This window comes from Poecilia reticulata, chromosome 3, assembly GCF_904066995.2.
Source record: "Poecilia reticulata chromosome 3, P_reticulata-male-v2, whole genome shotgun sequence".
In the NCBI taxonomy this organism is placed as follows: domain Eukaryota; kingdom Metazoa; phylum Chordata; class Actinopteri; order Cyprinodontiformes; family Poeciliidae; genus Poecilia; species Poecilia reticulata.
Window position 1 is genome coordinate 22,467,827 of NC_088832.1, and position 19,429 is coordinate 22,487,255.

At 39.5% G+C, this 19,429-nt stretch overlaps 1 protein-coding gene across 2 annotated transcripts in view; it reads right to left on the reverse strand.

The window, feature by feature from the left end:
• Window positions 1-17,660, reverse strand: part of csmd1b (CUB and Sushi multiple domains 1b) — a 433,675-nt gene extending 416,015 nt beyond the window's left edge. For both annotated transcript variants that reach the window (XM_081605248.1, XM_081605247.1), the window contains exon 1: window positions 17,417-17,660. In XM_081605248.1, coding sequence (XP_081461374.1) covers window positions 17,417-17,558 — 142 coding nt within the window. In that variant the 5' untranslated portion in view covers window positions 17,559-17,660. The remainder of the gene's footprint in view (window positions 1-17,416) is intronic.
• Between the last annotated feature and the right edge of the window lie 1,769 nt (window positions 17,661-19,429).

Genomic DNA, 19,429 nt, shown 5'->3' on the forward strand with positions numbered 1-19,429 from the left:
TGTTTGCGTCTTTTTGTTTGCTTCATTTGCTTTTTGTTTGCGTCTCTTTTCTTGTTTGCTTCATTTGCTTTTTGTTTGCGTCTTTTTGTTTGCTTCATTTGCTTTTTGTTTGCGTCTCTTGTTTGCTTCATTTGTTTTTTGTTTGCGTCTTTTTGTTTGCTTCATTTGCTTTTTGTTTGCGTCTCTTGTTTGCTTCATTTGTTTTTTGTTTGCGTCTTTTTGTTTGCTTCATTTGCTTTTTGTTTGCGTCTCTTTTCTTGTTTGCTTCATTTGCTTTTTGTTTGCGTCTCTTGTTTGCTTCATTTGCTTTTTGTTTGCGTCTCTTTTTCATTTGCATGCTTTCTCTGTTGCTGCGCATTTGCACCTGTCGGCCACCGTAAGAAAGGCACAGAACCCAAACATCCACATCCACATCCACTTTGCTTTCTAAAGTCCACAGCCATTTGCCAAGAACATTTTAGAGCGCTTCATGTTTCCTTCTTCTGACAAGCTTTATAGAGAAGCTGATTTCAAATTCCATTAGGATCACACTGCCTAAAGTACCAATATCTGGTTTCAAGAACATGGCATAACTGTGCATAATAAAGCAGAAAAGTCACCTGAGCCCCACGGAGAATCTATGGGGTATCATCAAGAGGATGATGAAAGACGGACAAGATGAAAGACGCTGTTAAAAGAGCCTGGGCCTCCTGAACATCACAACAGTCCAAATATATTCTGATTCAATAAATTTGAATATTCACTCAAATAAAGCTCATGCGACAGATCAACCCTTCCAGATCGAACGTATCGGCGACGATCCAGCCAGATTTTCAGTGCCGTAATTATGTCTGAAATACTCCAACGGTTTCTGAAAGGGAAGACGTTGCGCTTTCCTGCTGATATCGGGTTATTATGGTAATTCTCCCCCCGCCGTAGCAGGGAGTGAAACTAATCTGAGGGGCATTCTTTTAATAGTAAACTGCGAAAATAACTTGCTAGATATTGAAAGCTACTGTTGATATGGATAAATAGGCAAATATATTTAATCACAGGACTCTTAAAGAACTGCGTGCAATTAAAATGAGCAAAACTATCCAGGTGGAGATTTGGATATTGTTAAAGACACCTTTTGAAAAGAACCTTTAACCTGATGTTAAATGCACTTTTCATTAGCCCACATTTCTGTACTATTATGTTTAGTACTGTTATTGGTCTGGGTTGATATTCTAATGTTCAATGTGTTTCCATTAGTCTTAAAATCATCATAAATAACAGAAATAAGGGCTTGAAAACGTCAGTCTGTGTGTAATTATCTATGCAATTTGTTTCAGTTAGTGTTTCACTTTTCAATACCATTGTGGTGTGTACATACAGTTCTGGGAAAAAAAAAATTAATTAAAAATTAAAACCACCAAACATTGGTTTCTGAACTCTTCCTGAGTTAAAACATTAGTATTGTTGTTTCTAAATTAATATGAACTTGTTTCTGCAAATAAATACTAAATTGTTGCTTGGAGTTTCAGAGACATGTCAGCAGTTTATGGAATAAAAGAACAATGTTGATTTTACTCAAACATAAACCTGTAAAAAATAAAATCAGAGAAGCTGATTGTTTTAAGTGGCCTCTTAATTTTTTCAAGAGCTGCATAGACAGTACATGGTTGTGTATTTGTAGTGTTATCACATCATCGGCCTCTGTTAAAGTTCCTGTATGGGTTTCACTGGATGTAAGCTGCTTTAGCGCAATCTGCCATCTAGCATACTGCAGCAGCGACAGCTAAGTCTTGCAGAGATAATAGGTTATTGTCTGCTTCTCCTCAACCATCAACAGATTAGAGGCATGTAGACAAGCAGCCTCTCCCTATCCTTTTCTCTTCATTTTTATCATTATCCTCCTTTTCCTGTCCTGCCTCATCTCCTTGTCTTCTCCCTTTAACGTCTCTTATCTCCCTTCCTTTTTCCTCTCTAAAAGCCAACTCATTCTCTCCCTCTCCTTACATCCGCCCCACATTGCTAATCATTTTCAAACACTTATATCCATTCACAGACATCTTTCTCTTGATGTTCGCTGCCAGAAACACAAAAAAACTGCAGCATCAGCCCAGTCATGATAATCACACACTCGTTCTGTCTTACTCTTTCGCTTCCTGCGTCTCTCTTTCTGTGTTACCAACCAAAAAAGCTGTTTATAATACCAACTGGTTGATGTGGCCATTTGACATTTAAATGAATGACCTATAGTTGTGGCTTAGGAAAAAGAGAAGTCAGAAATGAGAGTTAAAAAGCAAGGAAAATGAGAGGTTGGGATAAAAAAAAAGAAGAAGGAAATGAGAGGAACAAGGCAGCAGGAAGATGACAAAAAGGAAGTAAGAAAATAAAAGAGTTACGAGGAGATTAGGAGGGAACTCTGCAGAACACAAACAGAAAATGAAGAGACAGTGAGAAACAAAGTAGATAGAGGGCAGATGAGATTGTGACAGAGGAGTTATTTCAGTGGTCATATAGACATCTCAATGAAAATGCCAACAACCTAATCAAAGGACCCGTAAAGGGCAGAGAGGGAAAGAGAGAGAGAGAGAGAATGAAAAAGAGAGAGAGAGAATGGGAAGGAGGAACAGACACACCAAGAAAGTGGGGAGGAAAGTTAAAGAGGTGGGAGGACAGAAGAGGAAAAGGGGAGAAGCACAGAAGGACGGAGAGGAAATAGGCAGAGGAAGGGAGAAAAGTGTTAAAAAACCAGGACGGAACAAAGTACGAAGGATGAATGGCAGAGGGGAAAAAGAAAAGGCAGCAGACTGACACATTAAGCAGAAAGAAAATGTAGAGAGAGGAGTCAGGAAAAAGAAAAGGTGAAGAGGGACAAAGAAGAGATGATTGGTGACAGAAGCAAAGAAAGAAAAAGTGGAACAAAACAACTGATTGATTCTTGGCATGCAAGAAGTGTGAATTTAAAACTCCTAAAAGCAGCAAGTCACTGTCTAATCTATGATCGTGTGCTTGATATTGCCTTCGCCTGTCAGTCTGCGCCAGAATTTGAAAGCAAAGCAGAGTTAAGAAAAACAAATCAAAGTGAATTTACTGTTGTTCATCACAGTTAGTCACCCTTAGCCAATGCTGGTGACACGAAGAGCCAGGTTTTTCCTAATTTGGAGACGTAACGCATACTTTGAGAATCACTTATTCTCCAAATAATCCTCGATAATAACGGCGAGTTTGTTCTCCACATCCCACACTGCCTCAGGTGTTGCTTCTTGTTGCTGATGTCATGTATCTGACACACCGGGAATGGAAATCGGTGTGGTTTGACCGTCCCACCTTTTCAAATGCCAACTTCAGGGATTTCCTGCTGTGGCCTTCCCACGCCGTTAGAGAGTCTGTTTGATTGATTTCAGATCAGCAAGCACTCAGGCAAGAAGACGGACAGAAAAGATGTGTTATTTAGCCATCATTTGTCAGAGAGAGAGAGAGAAGCAATTGACTTTGTTTGGATTTAATGGTCTGTAAAGGACACAGCAAAATCAGTTTTGATACAGCTTTGTGTGCACAGGTGAGTTGTTGGCTTTGCTACAGCTCCAGTATTCAAGGCTTTTACAACCTACCCTTTGTTATTTCCTTATCACAGTGCCAGGCTCTTCCTCCTTCCTTTGATTTGCCTCTCGTTTGTGCACTGCAGCCTCTTTCTCCCGGTCCACCTATTCCTGCCAAACCAATCATATCTTTGATCTCCTATCCATACGTTTTCTGTGGTCGGTGTAGCAAAAAACATCTAAAGTCCAACACATTTTCTTCATTTGCATTGATAAATAGCTCAGAAAGGCCAGTGAAATCTAGCTTAGTTTAATACAATTGAATTAAATTTGATTCCACTGGATTTCAGCTGACAGAATCTGGATGTTTCCCTGAAGGAGGAGGGGGGCAGAAGTAAGGAATCATTGCCAATAAAGCCCAATGCGGTTTCTAATGGGAACAAATAAAATTTAAGTTCAACAAGAAACAATTTAAAAGCCATTACATGCTAAGAACCAACCCTGGCCTTTGGACCCTGGAAACTAATTCTAAACCTTTAGTTTACAGAGATTAAATACAGTTTAGAGACCAAGCATTCCTCTGGCTCTCATATGTCCTTTCTTACTCAGCTGTTACAAAGGTACCTTGTAAAAATCCTCCCACAGATCAGCGCCTGCCTCAGTCAGTCACGTAGCCAGCCTGTAACACAACCAATCAGCCAGCAAGTCAGTCAATCAATTTAACAACCAGCCAATCATTTAGCCACTAAATCTTCCAGTCAGTAGGCCTGCTGGCCGTTTTCTCACCTCCTCGCTCTTCTTCACACACTGTCCTCCATGTAGGGCTGTAAAGCAGTGACACAGTGTGCCATGAGACCATTGCAGTTATATCCCAAGGAACCCTTATTTAAAACCTCTTTCCAGTTTCAGCCTCCCTCCTTCTGCCTCCTCTGTCTTGGTAGCTTTGGGCGCCGTGGGACCGTTTTTGCTGCCTCCTTAAGATGTAGCTTCGACACTGCTAGCGACCATTACCGATCATTAAAAATGGATAGAATAAGAACGATGCTACTGGAGAAATGATAGCCTGTGGCAAACGCATTCATACTCAAACACACAAACACACACGCTCGTTGAAAATGCATGAACACAACCCCACATACAAAAAAATAAAAAATCACGGCAATAATGTGGACAAGAAACACGTTGAATTACAATGTGCAGCTTCTTTTATAGACAACAACAACAAAACTGACAAACTTTATTTATATAACACCTTTCACAGGTCATAAGCCAGTGCTTCACCATAAAAATGACATTTAAATAAACTACACAAAATAAAACGTTTGAAAAATGTGGTATCCTCCGTCACATTCTGTTCATTTCCACAGACAAATGTCCTTACATTATGGAAATAAACAGTTTAAATTCTTTCACATGGACACACTCGGACAAGCAAACACACTCACGGGTGCAAGCTTGTGTACACAAGGAAACACTGAATCACATACATATATTTAAAACAAACAAATTTGCTCTCCACTTGCAGCACTGTAACATTGTGAAATGCAGCCTATACGGCTCTCGCATGGGTGCACATAGAAAAGCTGTGCTCACACACACACGCACGCACACACACACACCCACACACACGACGCTTAGACACACTGGTACACACTTTTAGCTTACGTGTGGACATTTACACACAAAAAGGCACCCGAGCACAAAGTAATCCCCTCGCTTCTCTCTCTAACACTCCCTGTTCTAACCTAAAACTGTGAGCAATTTTTGCTTGAAGGCTGATACAAACACCAAGCTACAGGCGGCACGGGCTCTTTTTTCCTTTAAAACAATTTCTCACATTTAAAACAAGCCTCATGCAGTATCGTTTGTTTTGTTTTTGGGTTTTTTGAGTAGCAAACTTGTTAATCTAAGTGAAAGAGCATTAAAACCATGACCTGTTTGATAGGTAAGGCAGAACACACAGGCAGAAATGGAGAAAGACATGAGAATGGGGGACTGAAACACAAACTAAACAATATCAGCCCCCTTGCTAAACTGTAGAGAAATGATTACCGAGGCTCTATGTACAGTATTTCCCTCCGCGTGTGTCTCACTGTCTCGCTCTTCCCCTAAAATCACATTAACGGATGAAAGTAGCTTCTCCTGCTGCTGACTCGTTGCTTTGAAATGGAAATGTATCTCATTGGCTCCATATACAGAGTGCACACACACACACATGCACCCACACACACACACAGGGAACAGAGCTTGCACCTTTTCCCAACACACTCACACAAAGAGCGTGAGTGTGAGTGTGTGAGTGTGTATGCTCAAACAGAGTCAAAAGCCCAGACTCACTCTGCCCTTAAACCATGGAACTAAGCGCGAGAAAAACTGAAATAACACTAATATAACATTAACAGACACATTAGCCTGCTTAATGTTAACCCGTTAGCCAGCTATTAGCCTACAGCTGATATAAAATGTCATGCTAAAGAGCGGTGGCAAGGCAGAAATAATGTAACAAAAGTGCTACAATAACAGAGACATTAGCCTTTAGATTCATTGGACAACAGCTCCACATACACACATTTCCAGATGCAAAACAGAAAGTTGCAATCGTTTATACTCCTTTCATGGTTAAACTTTATGTTCTGTCTTAAGACTTCAATTCCTCCAGTAAAATTCAACCTGGCCCGACTACAAACAAAGTGTTTATCTCAACATAATTAACTAACTTTAACTTTATAACTTTAACCTGACAAAAGTATTTACCGTATTTTCCGGACTGCAGAGTGCACCATACTATAAGCCGTAGCTACAAATTTTTTGGAAAAACTGGAAACGTACATATATAAGCCGCACCGGGCTATAAGCCGATGGTGTCTCCGCTGCTCTCGGTTTTCCATAAGGACCCAGCAGAGGGCAGCAGAGGGCTGCGTCCTAGTAAATCTGCCGGATTTATTAAGGACGCAGCCCTCCGTCTCCAACGCCGAACCATAGTTTCGTTCATGCCGAGTTTACGTACAGCGGCTCTATTTTCCTCCTGTAGTGCCAGATTGACAGCCCTCAACTTAAAAGCTGCATCATATGAATTTGAAAACATTTCTCCGTCATGCCTGCTGCTAGCATGCGCTTGTTCTAAATGAAAATTAGCGCTTTCTTCTTTGATTTCCAATTTTGACTTCCAATGATTCACTTCCTGCTAAGGAGCCCCCTGGTGGTTGAAGAAAAGCCTCAGAGAAGCCGCACCGGGCTACAAGCCGCATGGTTCAAAGTGTAGGAAAAAAATTGCGGTTTATAGTCCGAAAAATACGGTATATTCTGGAGTTTCTTTTTATTCTTTTAAACATTACAATTGCACAGTGTATTTCTATTGTGTGGCTCAACAAGGATCTTTTTCGTCAGACCAGTATCTTAAACTGGCAAAAAAAGATGAATATTTCGACCATAAGGCTAAATTTAAAGGTAAGTGGTTGGAGCCACCATGGTGATGGCAGTAGAAATGCCTTTGCTTAACTACACCCAGACTGTTCCCAATAAATTCAATCATGCTGCCCGCAGACTTGGAGGTTCTGCTGGTCACGAGCAACGTCTGAATAAAACAGTCTGTACGACAGCTGCATGCAAATGCAAGTCGATATGTGCGTGGGGTACTTACTTCTTGAACCAAAGCTACAATAATTCATTCCACTACCATTAACACAGCAAACGAACTGAAAGAAATGGAAATTATGTACTTTGCTGAAATTGGTGAAAACATTCCATAGCTGTTGCTGTTCTGAATAATCTGTCAAATTAAATTTGGATATTGGTTTTCATGGATGTCTTGTAGTCACACCACCCAATCTTTCATTATGAGCTCCATTTAAGAGGTTCATTTCATGCTTATTTTTAGAGTTGGCTGGCTGAGTAATCCAGTGTGTTATGAAATAACCGTCAGCTCCCACCACAGCGAGGCATCAGCACAGCAAGGTACAGGAAAAACAGCCACAACTGCTCCTGAAGTGGAAGGATTAAACAAGTTTTAAGGGCATATTGTTGTTACTTGTATTATGATGCTGCAGGAATTTCGGCAACACACTGCTTATTAGGTGCATGCAGTGTTGTCATTGGTTCAAACGGGACATTTAAGGGATAAGATGAAAAAAATTAAAGACACCAAAATTAAACTAGATGCTAGTTGTGCATAACAGACCAGCAAACCTCAGGTCTGTCAGCAACAACACATTTATAATGATAATTATGTCAAGTTTCAAACTTACTTTAAGCTTTGTGGACAGTTAATAACCTTAACAGATCAGATTTATTAAAGTACCTATTGAAAATAACAACCTTAAAGCAGGTATGGAACATAATTTCCATGAAAACCACATTTCTATTTTAAAAAATGTATCCTTCTGGTAATGTTTTGATTTTAAATGTCATGTTTTTATTACCTATAGGCAAAAAAAATCATCAAATTTAACAGAAATAAATACTTTTAACAATCAGCTCTAGAGAAAATTAAAAGCCTCATTGATAACCAGGAGGTTATTTGGTTCAGACATCAAATAATGTTTTAACTCTTCCTGAGTTAAAACATTAGTATTGTTGCTTCTAAATTAATATTAACTTGTTTTCCTTGCATTATCTGAGGTCTGAAAGTTCTGCATCTTTTTAGTTATTTTGACCAGTTCTCATTTTCTGCAAATAAAAGCTAAATATTTGCTTGGGATTTCAGAGACACGTTGTCAGTAGTTCCTGGAATAAAAGAACAATATTCATTTTACACAAACATTTACCTATAAAGAGTAAAATCAGAGAAAGTGATAATTTTGCAGTGGTCTCTTATTTTTTGAAGAGCTGTGTGTAATAGTGTTTCACATGGTTATAAAGTTTCTGAAATAAATGGATATTTTAATAATATTCTAATTTATTGGATGGGTCAGTATATTTTCCTTTATTTCCTCAGTCTGTATCGTTTTCTTTCTTTCCTCACTTAAATCATGAACACATAGAGAGTCCTGTGCATAATGTAGTATTTATTGCCAGCATGAAATATCTGAGTCCAGTCATTAATATCCGCACATTTTAAGGCCCTGTTTGTATATGCCTTTGGGTCACTTTAGTGAATTTCCCACACGTATCTTAGCAATAAATTTGGGCGTGACAGGGTTATGATGTCATTAATTTATGCCCGACATTAAGAACTGAGTAACACAAGATGGAAAAGTCATTCCTGATTAATTGCATCTATTCAGGAATACGTTTTCATTTTCCCTTTTGTGTTGTCTCCTCCTACATTCAAGTGCCTCTCCCCTCCTCTCAAGCCCAATCTCTCTTTAGCATACTGCCTTTGGTCTCTGCCTCAATCGCTTTCTCTGTCTTCACACACATTCCCCCTTTTTCTGTCCCAGTATTCCCCTCGCTGTCCTCTTCCCCTGCGTAAGCGTAGTCTATGTAGGCCACGGCTCGTTTTAAAACCTGGGTAACTTCAACAAAAAAAAATTAAGTCAATTAACTCAAGGCTCACACTATTTTTTCATCGCTAGAATCATAAAAATGAACAATGTTTGAATGGTATGTTTCTTATTTGCTCTTTTACAGCTAATTTCAATCTAGATCTGGGATAAAAAATAAAAAAAAATAATAAAAGCATTGCTCACAATTTATTAAATATCTCCACATATCCATATTTTTCTTTTGACTGCAGATCAAACACAGACCCTTTGCTCTGCTGAACTGTGTACGATGTGCTAGTTAACTGTACTGAAGAGTGTGTGTGTGTGTGTGTGTGTGTGGGCGTGTGTGTGTGTGTGTGTGTGTGTGTGTGTGTGTGTGTGTGTGTGTGTGTGTGTGTTTTTTTGCTCATCTCACTGGACAGCCAGAAGCACTCTCAAGTGCCTGAAAATCATCAGTACTCAGTGAGAAGAGTCTCCTTTGCTCTTTGTCGAGCTCCGTTTGTTTAAAATGCGCTCTGTCTTTGGTGTGACTAAGGAGGATCAATTACAACACAAGCACCTGAAAACGTCGAACAGAAATTTTTTTTCTTCCACCACCTGCAGGATGAGTTTATCTGAATGCACGCGAGTCTTATAGCACATCTCTTCCTCACACAATTAAAAGCTGTGGCTAAGCATTCCCAGGTTTCTCATACAGAAACCACAGGAAGTCAAAAGCAAACACATTCCCACTGAATTCCCAGCAAATGCCCACAGCACCCCACACACTGCTACTGTTGTAACCTGCAAGCTTTGAACGTTTCCCCTCAGAAAACTAGCGAAACTCTGTAGGGCTGCCATTGTTTCTGAGTTAAGGAAAAATGTTGAAAGTTGACAGGAAATTTGAAAATATAACCAGGGATTATAAGATATTGGAAGACAATACTTAAACACCAACTACAAAAAACACAAACATAAGAAAATACAATTAATATAAACATCAGATTTTTTGTTGTTTCATCCTAATTAAAGTGTTTTTTTAATCCTTTATTTGCTGAAGTTGTAGACCGACAGAAAACACCTGGCTTCAGTCTCAGTATGTGTTCCAACCATTTCGCCAAAGAGACTCTACCCCGTCTTTAAATCACCGTTACTGTATATAAATAAATGATGCTTAGCCTGGTGGGCTTATAACACACTGGGGGGGAAACCTGGTGTGAGGTTTGAAAAATAACTTAAACAGTTAATCCTCTTTAACACAGTAAGTAAATTCAAATGCTAGAAATGTACTAATTACCGAACTTTTAAGCTGGTTCCAACAGTCTGATTATAAAACTCTGAGCTGACCAATTAAAAAAACTGTTTTCATAAGTAAATAAGTCGGAAAAAATAACATAACAAAAATAACAAAAAATAACACATTTTGAAAAACAATGTTATTTAATTTTTTTCATTCAAAAAACAACTTGTAAAAATTATTGAAAGCCTCCTCAGATATGAACAAAAACACCAGAAACAGCATAATTTCAATGGTATTTTGACCAGTTATTTCAAACTTAATGGTACCGAACCTTGAGCCTGGAAGGCCTCCTTGCCATCACCCTAAATTTTAGCTTTTTGCACAAAATCTTTGATAAATCCAAATCAGATCTCTAGTTCCAGGCAAAAGTAAAATGCTGGTATATATATATATATATATATATATATATATATATATATATATATATATATATATATATATATATATATAAACAAAACAATCAGCCATGGCTGTGAATAGTTTTTCATTTAAGTTTATTAGTATTTTTCTGTCTTTCTTTTCAAACTGCAAAAATCCACCATATGTCACTGAACAGTTTCTCAAAATAAAATAAAATAAAATAAAATGTGTGTAACATAATATTTGAAAGTATAAACAAACGTTCCTATGTTGTTTTAAGTGTTAGCTGTTTAATTAAAATTCATTTTTATCATTTTGCCTACATACAAGAATGTCAAATTCTTATTTTATAAAAATATACATATCTTTATAATGTTTATATCATTACGTTACCAAATTTTAAAACTTATTTGTAGATGGCAACACATACTTTAACAGAAACCTCTTTAAATTTAGCAAACAAAATGTGCTATTACTAGTAAGAAAAAGCTAAAACCATGGTTCTAAAAGACCAAAGAAACAATCGATGCATCACTGGTAAATATACAAAAGTCACATAAACCCACCAATCCAGGAGACTTAAATTTTATTCTATGAAGATACGTAAAAGATGTCTTATGCGAGTGTTGAACATTTATGGTCATTTGTTTAGAACTGTAACCCTTTCAAAGAATTATCAGGAAAAATCAAAGCAAAGATCCCAATAAATTAAGTTGGCCTGGTGTCATGCATGTTTTGATGCAAACCACAATGATTTTAAAGAAATAAATCCAATGCTTTTAAGCGTAGTGGAGTAAATGTCACTGCCTGAGGGGGTGGGAAGCCTGCATTTGTTGATTCAACCAAACCGTCTTCGTCACATCAAAGGCTGCCTGAGAACAGCTGAAGCTGAAGCAGACCTTTCTACAGGATAATGATCCACAGCACACAAGGAAATCCACCAAGGAATGGCTTAAAAAGCAGAAAGGGAGGGTTAATGGAAATGGCAGAGCTAAAGCTCAGATATGAATCCCACTGAAATATAAAAGGGCAGGAAACGTGAAAACCATCAAGCACACCGCAGTCCGAGTTATCTTGTTTGAACGACCGGTCAACGTTCAGGTGACTGGTGTCAAAGACTGGTGGGCAGGAATGCAGACCACCCACAGTAAGGTCTTTCTGCTACACGCTGTGTATGCTTCAACAAAAGAATAACCTCTTAATGTACTTAATAAATAAAAAATCTAAAATGTTTGCTAAATTACTGAGTGACATTTTGTTCACAAAGTGTCAAATGTCTCAAAAGCATCTAAAACCCATTAAGGCATCCTTCTACCACTATGACAGTATGCAGAAAAGAGATTAATCAGAACAGATATTCTGACTAATTTGTCATTTAAGATACATGTTTATAATTTGTCATTTTACAACCACAACTACAAAGATACATTTTTATTGGATTGTATGTAATAGATAACTGTGAAAAAGGAAGGTAAGAGAGACAGGATGCAAAGTGTATTTTTTGAACAAATAATCACAGACAATTTTTTATAAGTTTACTTTTGCCTCAGTTTGTCTATTTACTTACATTCTACTGGTAGCAAGATTTAAATGCCTTGACTTCATTAAAAACATGTTTATTTCTCAAATGATTTGTTGGGAAATATATGAATAAAAACTAGAATGAGTCTTTACTTGGATCTATATTTCCATCTGTCACACAGAGAAAAAAGGTCATGAGATGAGACACAAGAGGATAAAACAGTATGGATAGGACACCATTCAGAAAAGAAAAAGTTAAAATCCTGGATCGGTGACAGTAGTCAGCTTAAGAATGACTTCTTAAATGAAAACAAACCAACGTTCTATGATTGTTTATGTGGGATGTGTCACATAAACCAAATTAGATGCGATGGAAAAATATCTTTGTAAAAAGAGCATCTCCTATTATTATTGGTCCAGATTTATTAGCTTCCCTGATTTAGGTTTGAAGTTATCTTTTAATTTTACCATGCTTCTTCTGAAAGGAAATATGACCAAGATGTGTAGCTGCACTGACAGAGAAAATCTGTGATGGAGGAAAAAAAGAAAGTCGGCGCTCCAACCTCAAAGTTTTGGAGTTTGTCAACAAATATTAATGGTACCAAAAGATGGTCTGGAATTACAAGAAGAAAAATAAATTATTTGATTTCTTATCCTGCAATGTTTTATCACATATTTGGGAGACACTCATCTCATTTCCAATCACAATCAAATGTATTAGTTCATTAAAAATTGTAAGAAAGGTGTGAATAATTTATGGATTGACTCAAACAGTTTTTTATTACCAAAAATAAAACATTTAACTTAAAGAAGATTATGCTAGTAATAGGAAGCAATAAAACATTTTTTATTATTATTCCATGTTAATTTTCAGTCATTTAATGTATAATAAGTTGATGTTATTCAGTGAATTAAAAGGAATGTAAAGATTCCACATTTATCGACATTAAGACGTTCAAACTTCATCTGAATGGATTTAATGCAGACTTAGTTTTGAAAGATGACACTCTTTGTTGCCGTTTTCCATCTGTACGGTTTTAATTTTTCCCGTCTTCCTGATCAACCCCTACACTGTGCCTGGTGGCAAAATGAACAAAAACAAAAATGATGTCTCTGTCACATCAAATTTACATCCCAATAGCAGGAAGTAATTGAATCCTAATTAAATTTTCATCTTTACAAAAACGGCCCAATAACATTTTTATACGACAGCATTTGGTTGTTGTGTTGTTGAGGCTCCAGTGGTACTAGCGGCACAGAGGGTTCAGTTAGAATCAGTTGTTTCTTTGCATGGGATTCCCCCTCCCTGCATAAACACACCTAAATTACATTTCACATTTTTCAGTGTGAGATTATAAAAGCCTTGTGTGAGGCCACATTTCAAGAAGCAGGATACACCTCCTTTTTCCTATTTTGGTCTCTTTTAAAAAAAAAAAAAAAAAAACATAATTGTACCTTGGCACTGATCACTCCACCTGTACACCCGCTTCCCCTTGTGTTGTGTATTGTTGAATTTGTATCAGGCAGCCAGCTCTTTTTTAATTAACTGTCTTCACAAAGCCGGTGTGTGTTGATGCGTGCGTGTTCATGCTTGTGTGTCCCTCCCATGTGTGATATTAGTATGCCAGGCAGGAGGACAGGCCGCTAGTTCCAATATCTTGTTGTTTGGCATTGATTCAATGTCAGCTAATTGTCACCTTGTGCATGCACTTTAGTTTGTTTGGGTGCGTGTGCATGTGAATACGTGCGTTTGGCTCTAAGTGTCCTTATAAACTTTAAAAAGCTTTGAAAAGCAAACCTTTCAACGCTCCGCACTTCGAAAACGGAACAGACATAAGTCATTGGGATGTCCCGCGTGTCGGGTTGTGTGAGTGTGTTTAGTAAAGTGAGTGTGTGCCCAAGTGATTAACCAAGTGCTTCATAGTCCCAGTGGGAGTCTAAAATCTCAGGCATGTTATTGTCAGATGTGTGTGTCTGCATGTGCGAGTGGGTGTTCCAAAAGTGCCTTTTTGTCCAATCCCCTGTAGAGCGCAGTTAACAATATATCAATTATATTAGCACTAGCTGGGTTTAATGGGAATTATGATCACAGCTGGACATGCGGACAACCTGTTGATGGGTAGACGGAGGTTATTTTAATACAAATGACTGAAAATGTGTGAATGCTTCAATGAAACGCCAACAATGTTTCTCTTGTTTTCATAATGATTGGCTTGTACTGGGCATAAAACAATTTTCAGCATATTTTCAGCATTTATGTTACAACGTTACGCATTTATATTTCCAAACTTAATATTTTGACATGTTAGGCTCATTTTATTTACCTAATAATCTTGTAAAAAAAAAAAAAAAAAAGCTACTTCAATGAGCTTAAACATCTCTTTCTGTTAAGGAACTGGGTAAGGGTTTAGGTTTTTGTGACATCTTTAGCACACATTTGCAGAACATCAATAATTACTTGACTGTTAAAACTTGCAGTGTGATGTCATTTACACTGTCTAAAAGGATGGCAGCCATTTGCGGTTTGAGGTTTGACTAAATTAATTATTGCCACCCTCCCTTCTGTCTCGCCAGATGTCTGGATGCCCTTTAATTTTCTCGTACGTTGTCTCACATTGTGTAAGACATCATCTGAAAGGCTTTATTTATTACCATTACCGTGCTCTACTTAGTGATAGACTGAACAGGTTACTTTATATTTACTGTAAACTCAGAGCAGCCTAATCTAATATACAGGAGCATCTCAATAAATCTCAACATTTTTGGAAAGTGAATTTATTTCACTAATTCAATTCTGGTAAAGGTGAAGCTCATACATAGATTCATTGCACCCAGAGACATTTATTTCAGTTATCTAGTTCTAAGATTATGGGTAGTATAAAATTAGTTTTCGTGGAATATTAGAATTAATGTTAATACAAAAAATATTAGCTTAGTGAAAGTATGTAAGCCAAGTTTCGGTGCTTTCAGCAGTGTGGGTACTGGAAAACAAAATTAGCATCTCGATAAATTCGATCAGCACAGGGAGGCATGCAGGGCTCTAAAAATTTCCTGGAACACGGCTGAGCCGACTTTGGACTTGAAAAACAGTAACAGTGGACCAACACCAGCACATGACATGGCTCCTTGAATCAACAGTGAGGGTGGAGGCTTCCCTCTGGGTTTGGGCCATTTGAATTCTGTGCCTCTCTTCTCTTTTTCCAGACTACAGGACTTTTACTTTAATGACAAACAAGGGCCTTGTAGCACTGAGTCTTATTTCTCTTTAGCCCGCCTAAGAAATCTCTGACCTTATCTGGCCTAACGCAGTCCTGAAGAGTTGTAGCCCAACTTCCAGATATGCATCTTACTCCAGTCACTCACTTATGAGCTTTGCTGTACAACCCTCTGAATGCTGTGGTAATCCCAGCTGCTACTTCTACAACATTTTTTCTTTCACTCAACTTTCTATTAATAAGCTGGGATAAGCATTCCTAGTTTTATGCTTCTTTACAAATTATTTTTTTGTAGATTTGCTCTTCTTGCAGAGGGTCTTATGGAAATCTCCCATGTCAGCAGCCTTCAGTATCTTAAAAATAAAACATTTTATTAAACATATATAATTCTTTAAATGTTTGGGGAGCTGATTCTCGGGTCATAGTCATGCAAGTTAATACAGATAAACACCTGGAATATATCTTTGTGCATAATGAATCTAATAAGTTTCAACTGCAAATAAATGTACTTTTTAGTGATATAATCATTTATGCACATGGCTTGTAGATTCTAAAGAAGGGAGATATAATATATGACACAGCAAACCATTTCAAAACTTGTTTTTGTGAAAATTGGACTATCTTAAATTTCATGGCAGATAAGCTGAGAATGAAAACACACATTCAAAAAAAAAAGAAATTGGGCTTGAAGTTAAATCACAGGTGATGAGAAGCAGTTGCTTCAATCACAAACAGCCTAAAAGACCCTCTATCATATTCATCAACACACACGATTCCCCCTCAATCACGCTTTCACTCAAATCCCTTTATTTCCAGGCTGACAGCCGGCACACATGCCTGCATGCAGATAAAGATGCCAATGCCAAACATACTCGCACTCATTCTCACACACACACACACACACACACACACACACACACACACACACACACACACACGCACCACACACACACACACACACACACACACACACACACATCACGAAGTATATGTTGGTCAGAATAGATCAAAGTTAAGGAAAAGACGGGGAGGGGAATACTGCAACTTATAACAAAAAACACTTTGAAATGACCTGCTGCTGAAATGTACTATAAAAATAAAAGTTGATTGATTGATTGACTTCTAAAGGATTTTCTAAACTGGGAACACTTTCTTAATTTCAGGGTGATGATGAACTTGTGTGCGGAGAGGGAAAGTTTAGGAGACTCTTGGAGGGGGACGAGCGTTTTCAACAGGACTGAGGAGAGGTCCTCACAAAGAGGGGCATTGATGAACAGAGTGGGGGAAATTCAACACTTTCTGCTCGATCTCTCTCCGTAGCTCAACTCCAGGAGCTTCCAGTGCTCATCACCTGCTGCATCACCGCCGATGCACAGCATCAGCCCCCACCATCAACCTCGGAGAGAACTGCTCCGCCACGGAAATCACGAATAACTCCGATCACGGGATTTCCTCTCTCATGAAAATCCCTTCCTGCCTGTCTGTCTGTAGACAGAAGGCTAAACACGGGCTGAGCCTGCTGTCAAGCAGAGAGGATTTCTAACTCTTGCAGATGCTAAATGTGATTTGGCTGGTTGTGGTGATTCATTCTGGAGTGGCTTGTGTTGGTTTTGCTGAGGATACGAGGCCCTCGCGGCTCCAGATGTAACACTGTGTCCAACTTGGCCGCGCGGCGCTCTCCCACCTCCCGAATGCGCAAACACAAAAAACTGTGCGGGCTTTAGTATCACAAACACGCGCCGCCATGAAGACAAGACACACACGCAGAGGACTCGGACCTGAATGCGCGTGCGCAGCCAATCACACGCCTCGCACCCCCCCCCCCCACCCCCCCCCCTCCCCCCCTGCGCACGCGCGCGCATCAAGCCTCCGTGTAAAAACTCCGTCACTCTCACATACCGACTCTTGACTGTTGCTGCGGAGGTCCACGCATCACCTTTTTGAATCCGCGCACAGGCAACGTCAAAAACAAACAAACAAACAAAAACAACAACAACACCACAAAAAAAAAAAAAAACACTGTGGCAACCTTCAACTCGCGCGTTCACACAGTTACGCAGGTCCGCTCGCATGCGAGACGCAGATCCGCTAAAAAAAAAAAAAACTCACCACTGGACGGGGAGAAATCCCCGACGAGGATCCCCAACAGGAGGAGAAGCGGGAGGTCGAGTCTGAGTCCCCCCGGTTTCTTCCCGATCGTCCTCCTTCTCCTCAGCGGCGGCAGCATCTCCGGCGCTCCCAAATCCGTCATTTTGCTGCTAAATAAATCCAAACTGGCTGTTTTTGAAAGTCCTCTCCCCACCTTGCCGCTCTGCTTGGTTGAATGAAGCGGAGGGTGGTGGTGGGGTGGGGAGGGGGGGGGTAAAAAAAAAAGGAAGGCAGCCCCTTTCCTCTTTTTTTTCCTTCCTTATTAACAGAAAAGAAAGAAAGATCAATCACGAATATCCCTCTCGCACATGTCCATGTTAATGTTTGGACAGGACAGCAACCGGTGACGGGTTGACGGTCTAAGATCGGGCAGCACGCCGCTGGTGTGAGCTGTCATAGCAGAGAGCGAAGGAGAGAGGCGAAGAGAAGGAGAGATTCAGTGGAGGAGAGGAGAGAGATGGTCGGTATAGGTCCGCACAGCCCGGCGCGCCAGCAACGACTGAGACTGGTGGAGGTGGAGGGGGGGAGAGAGAGAGAGAGAGAGAGAGAGAGGCGCAAAGAGAAGCAGAGGTTGGTCTGAGACGGGAAAAAGAGAGAGAGAGGGGGGGAGTGGAAAAGAGGAAGAGGAAAAGCAGGTGAAGACATGCGCGGAAACCATAAAAGAGGGGCAGAAATGATAATGAAGGGGAAATAAGAGAGACGAGGGCAGGAAGAAGGTTGAAGCAAAAGGGCGAGAACAGAAAGGAAAGGGAAGTGTGAGAAAAGTGAAAAGGGAAGAGAAGAGAACAAGGAGCAAGGCATTAAAGGAGCTATAAACAGGAGAAAGAGGCTAATTTGAAGAATGAAAGGGGGTATGGTGAGAGGGTGGCAGGAAATTAAAAAAGGAAGGGAGGAGATGGGATGCAGAGAGGGGAGAAGAGAAAAAGGCAAACATGGGGCCGCAAAAGTAGGAAATTAATGGGGGGAAAAAGTTCAGCGTATCAGCAAAAAAAACTCCATAAGGTTCAACACATACGCAACAAATATCCCACTTTCCTCATCATCACCTGTGTCTTTTGTTTCCATAATCACCACTTGATAGTGTGTGTGTGTGTGTGTGTGTGTGTGTGTGTGTGTGTGTGTGTGTGTGTGTGTGCGTGTGTGTGTGTGTGCGTGTGTGTGTGTGCGTGCGTGCGTGTGTGCGTGTGCGTGTGTGTGTATAACTAAACCCCAAAGAGAGACACAAGCCAGTTATTGATCCCAGCTCCCTGGTGGCATGTGTGAAGGATCACACTAATAAGATTACAATGCTACAAACGCATCATGAAGAATTAGCCGACTGAGCCACTAAGACAGCCAAGAGCAGCTTCACTTCACACGTTGCTCTAAATTTGTCCTTAGAAAAGGAGCGACCCGAACTGAAGGCCTTTACTCCACAAGAGGAAACGTAACTTTATGACATCACTCTTAGCTCTTTGCTGAGCTTTGTGGCGTAGAGCTGAGGATTCATCCCTTGTTGCCAACCCCACAGCAACGCTCAAAAGTTGCCTCCTACTTTAATCACTTTATTCATCAAACATTTTCTCATGTCACATTTGATCAAATATTTATTCTCTCTTTCATGGAGGGGGGACAGGTTATGAATAATCCTCATGATTCATTTCAATATTTATCTGTATGAAAAGAAATATTAAATTCAAACAAATTCATGTTTAGACATCCTAACACAGGATTTAGAGGCTACAGCTGCCTGTGTTGTGTTGTCGTAGCTCTTCTTGACAATGTTTTTCACAATAATGTGTCACTAATCACTCATGTTGTAGATCCACAGAAGCAGATTTCAGACCGTCAACTCCCTCAACGTGGATATCTGACCTGATGTGTGACCAGATTCAGGTGTGTTGGACCTGGACACATCTAGAAGCTGCAGGACATCGACCCTCGAGGCCCCGCAGTTGCCTTAGAGTGTGTGTCTTTTAGTTAGTGACTGTGTGT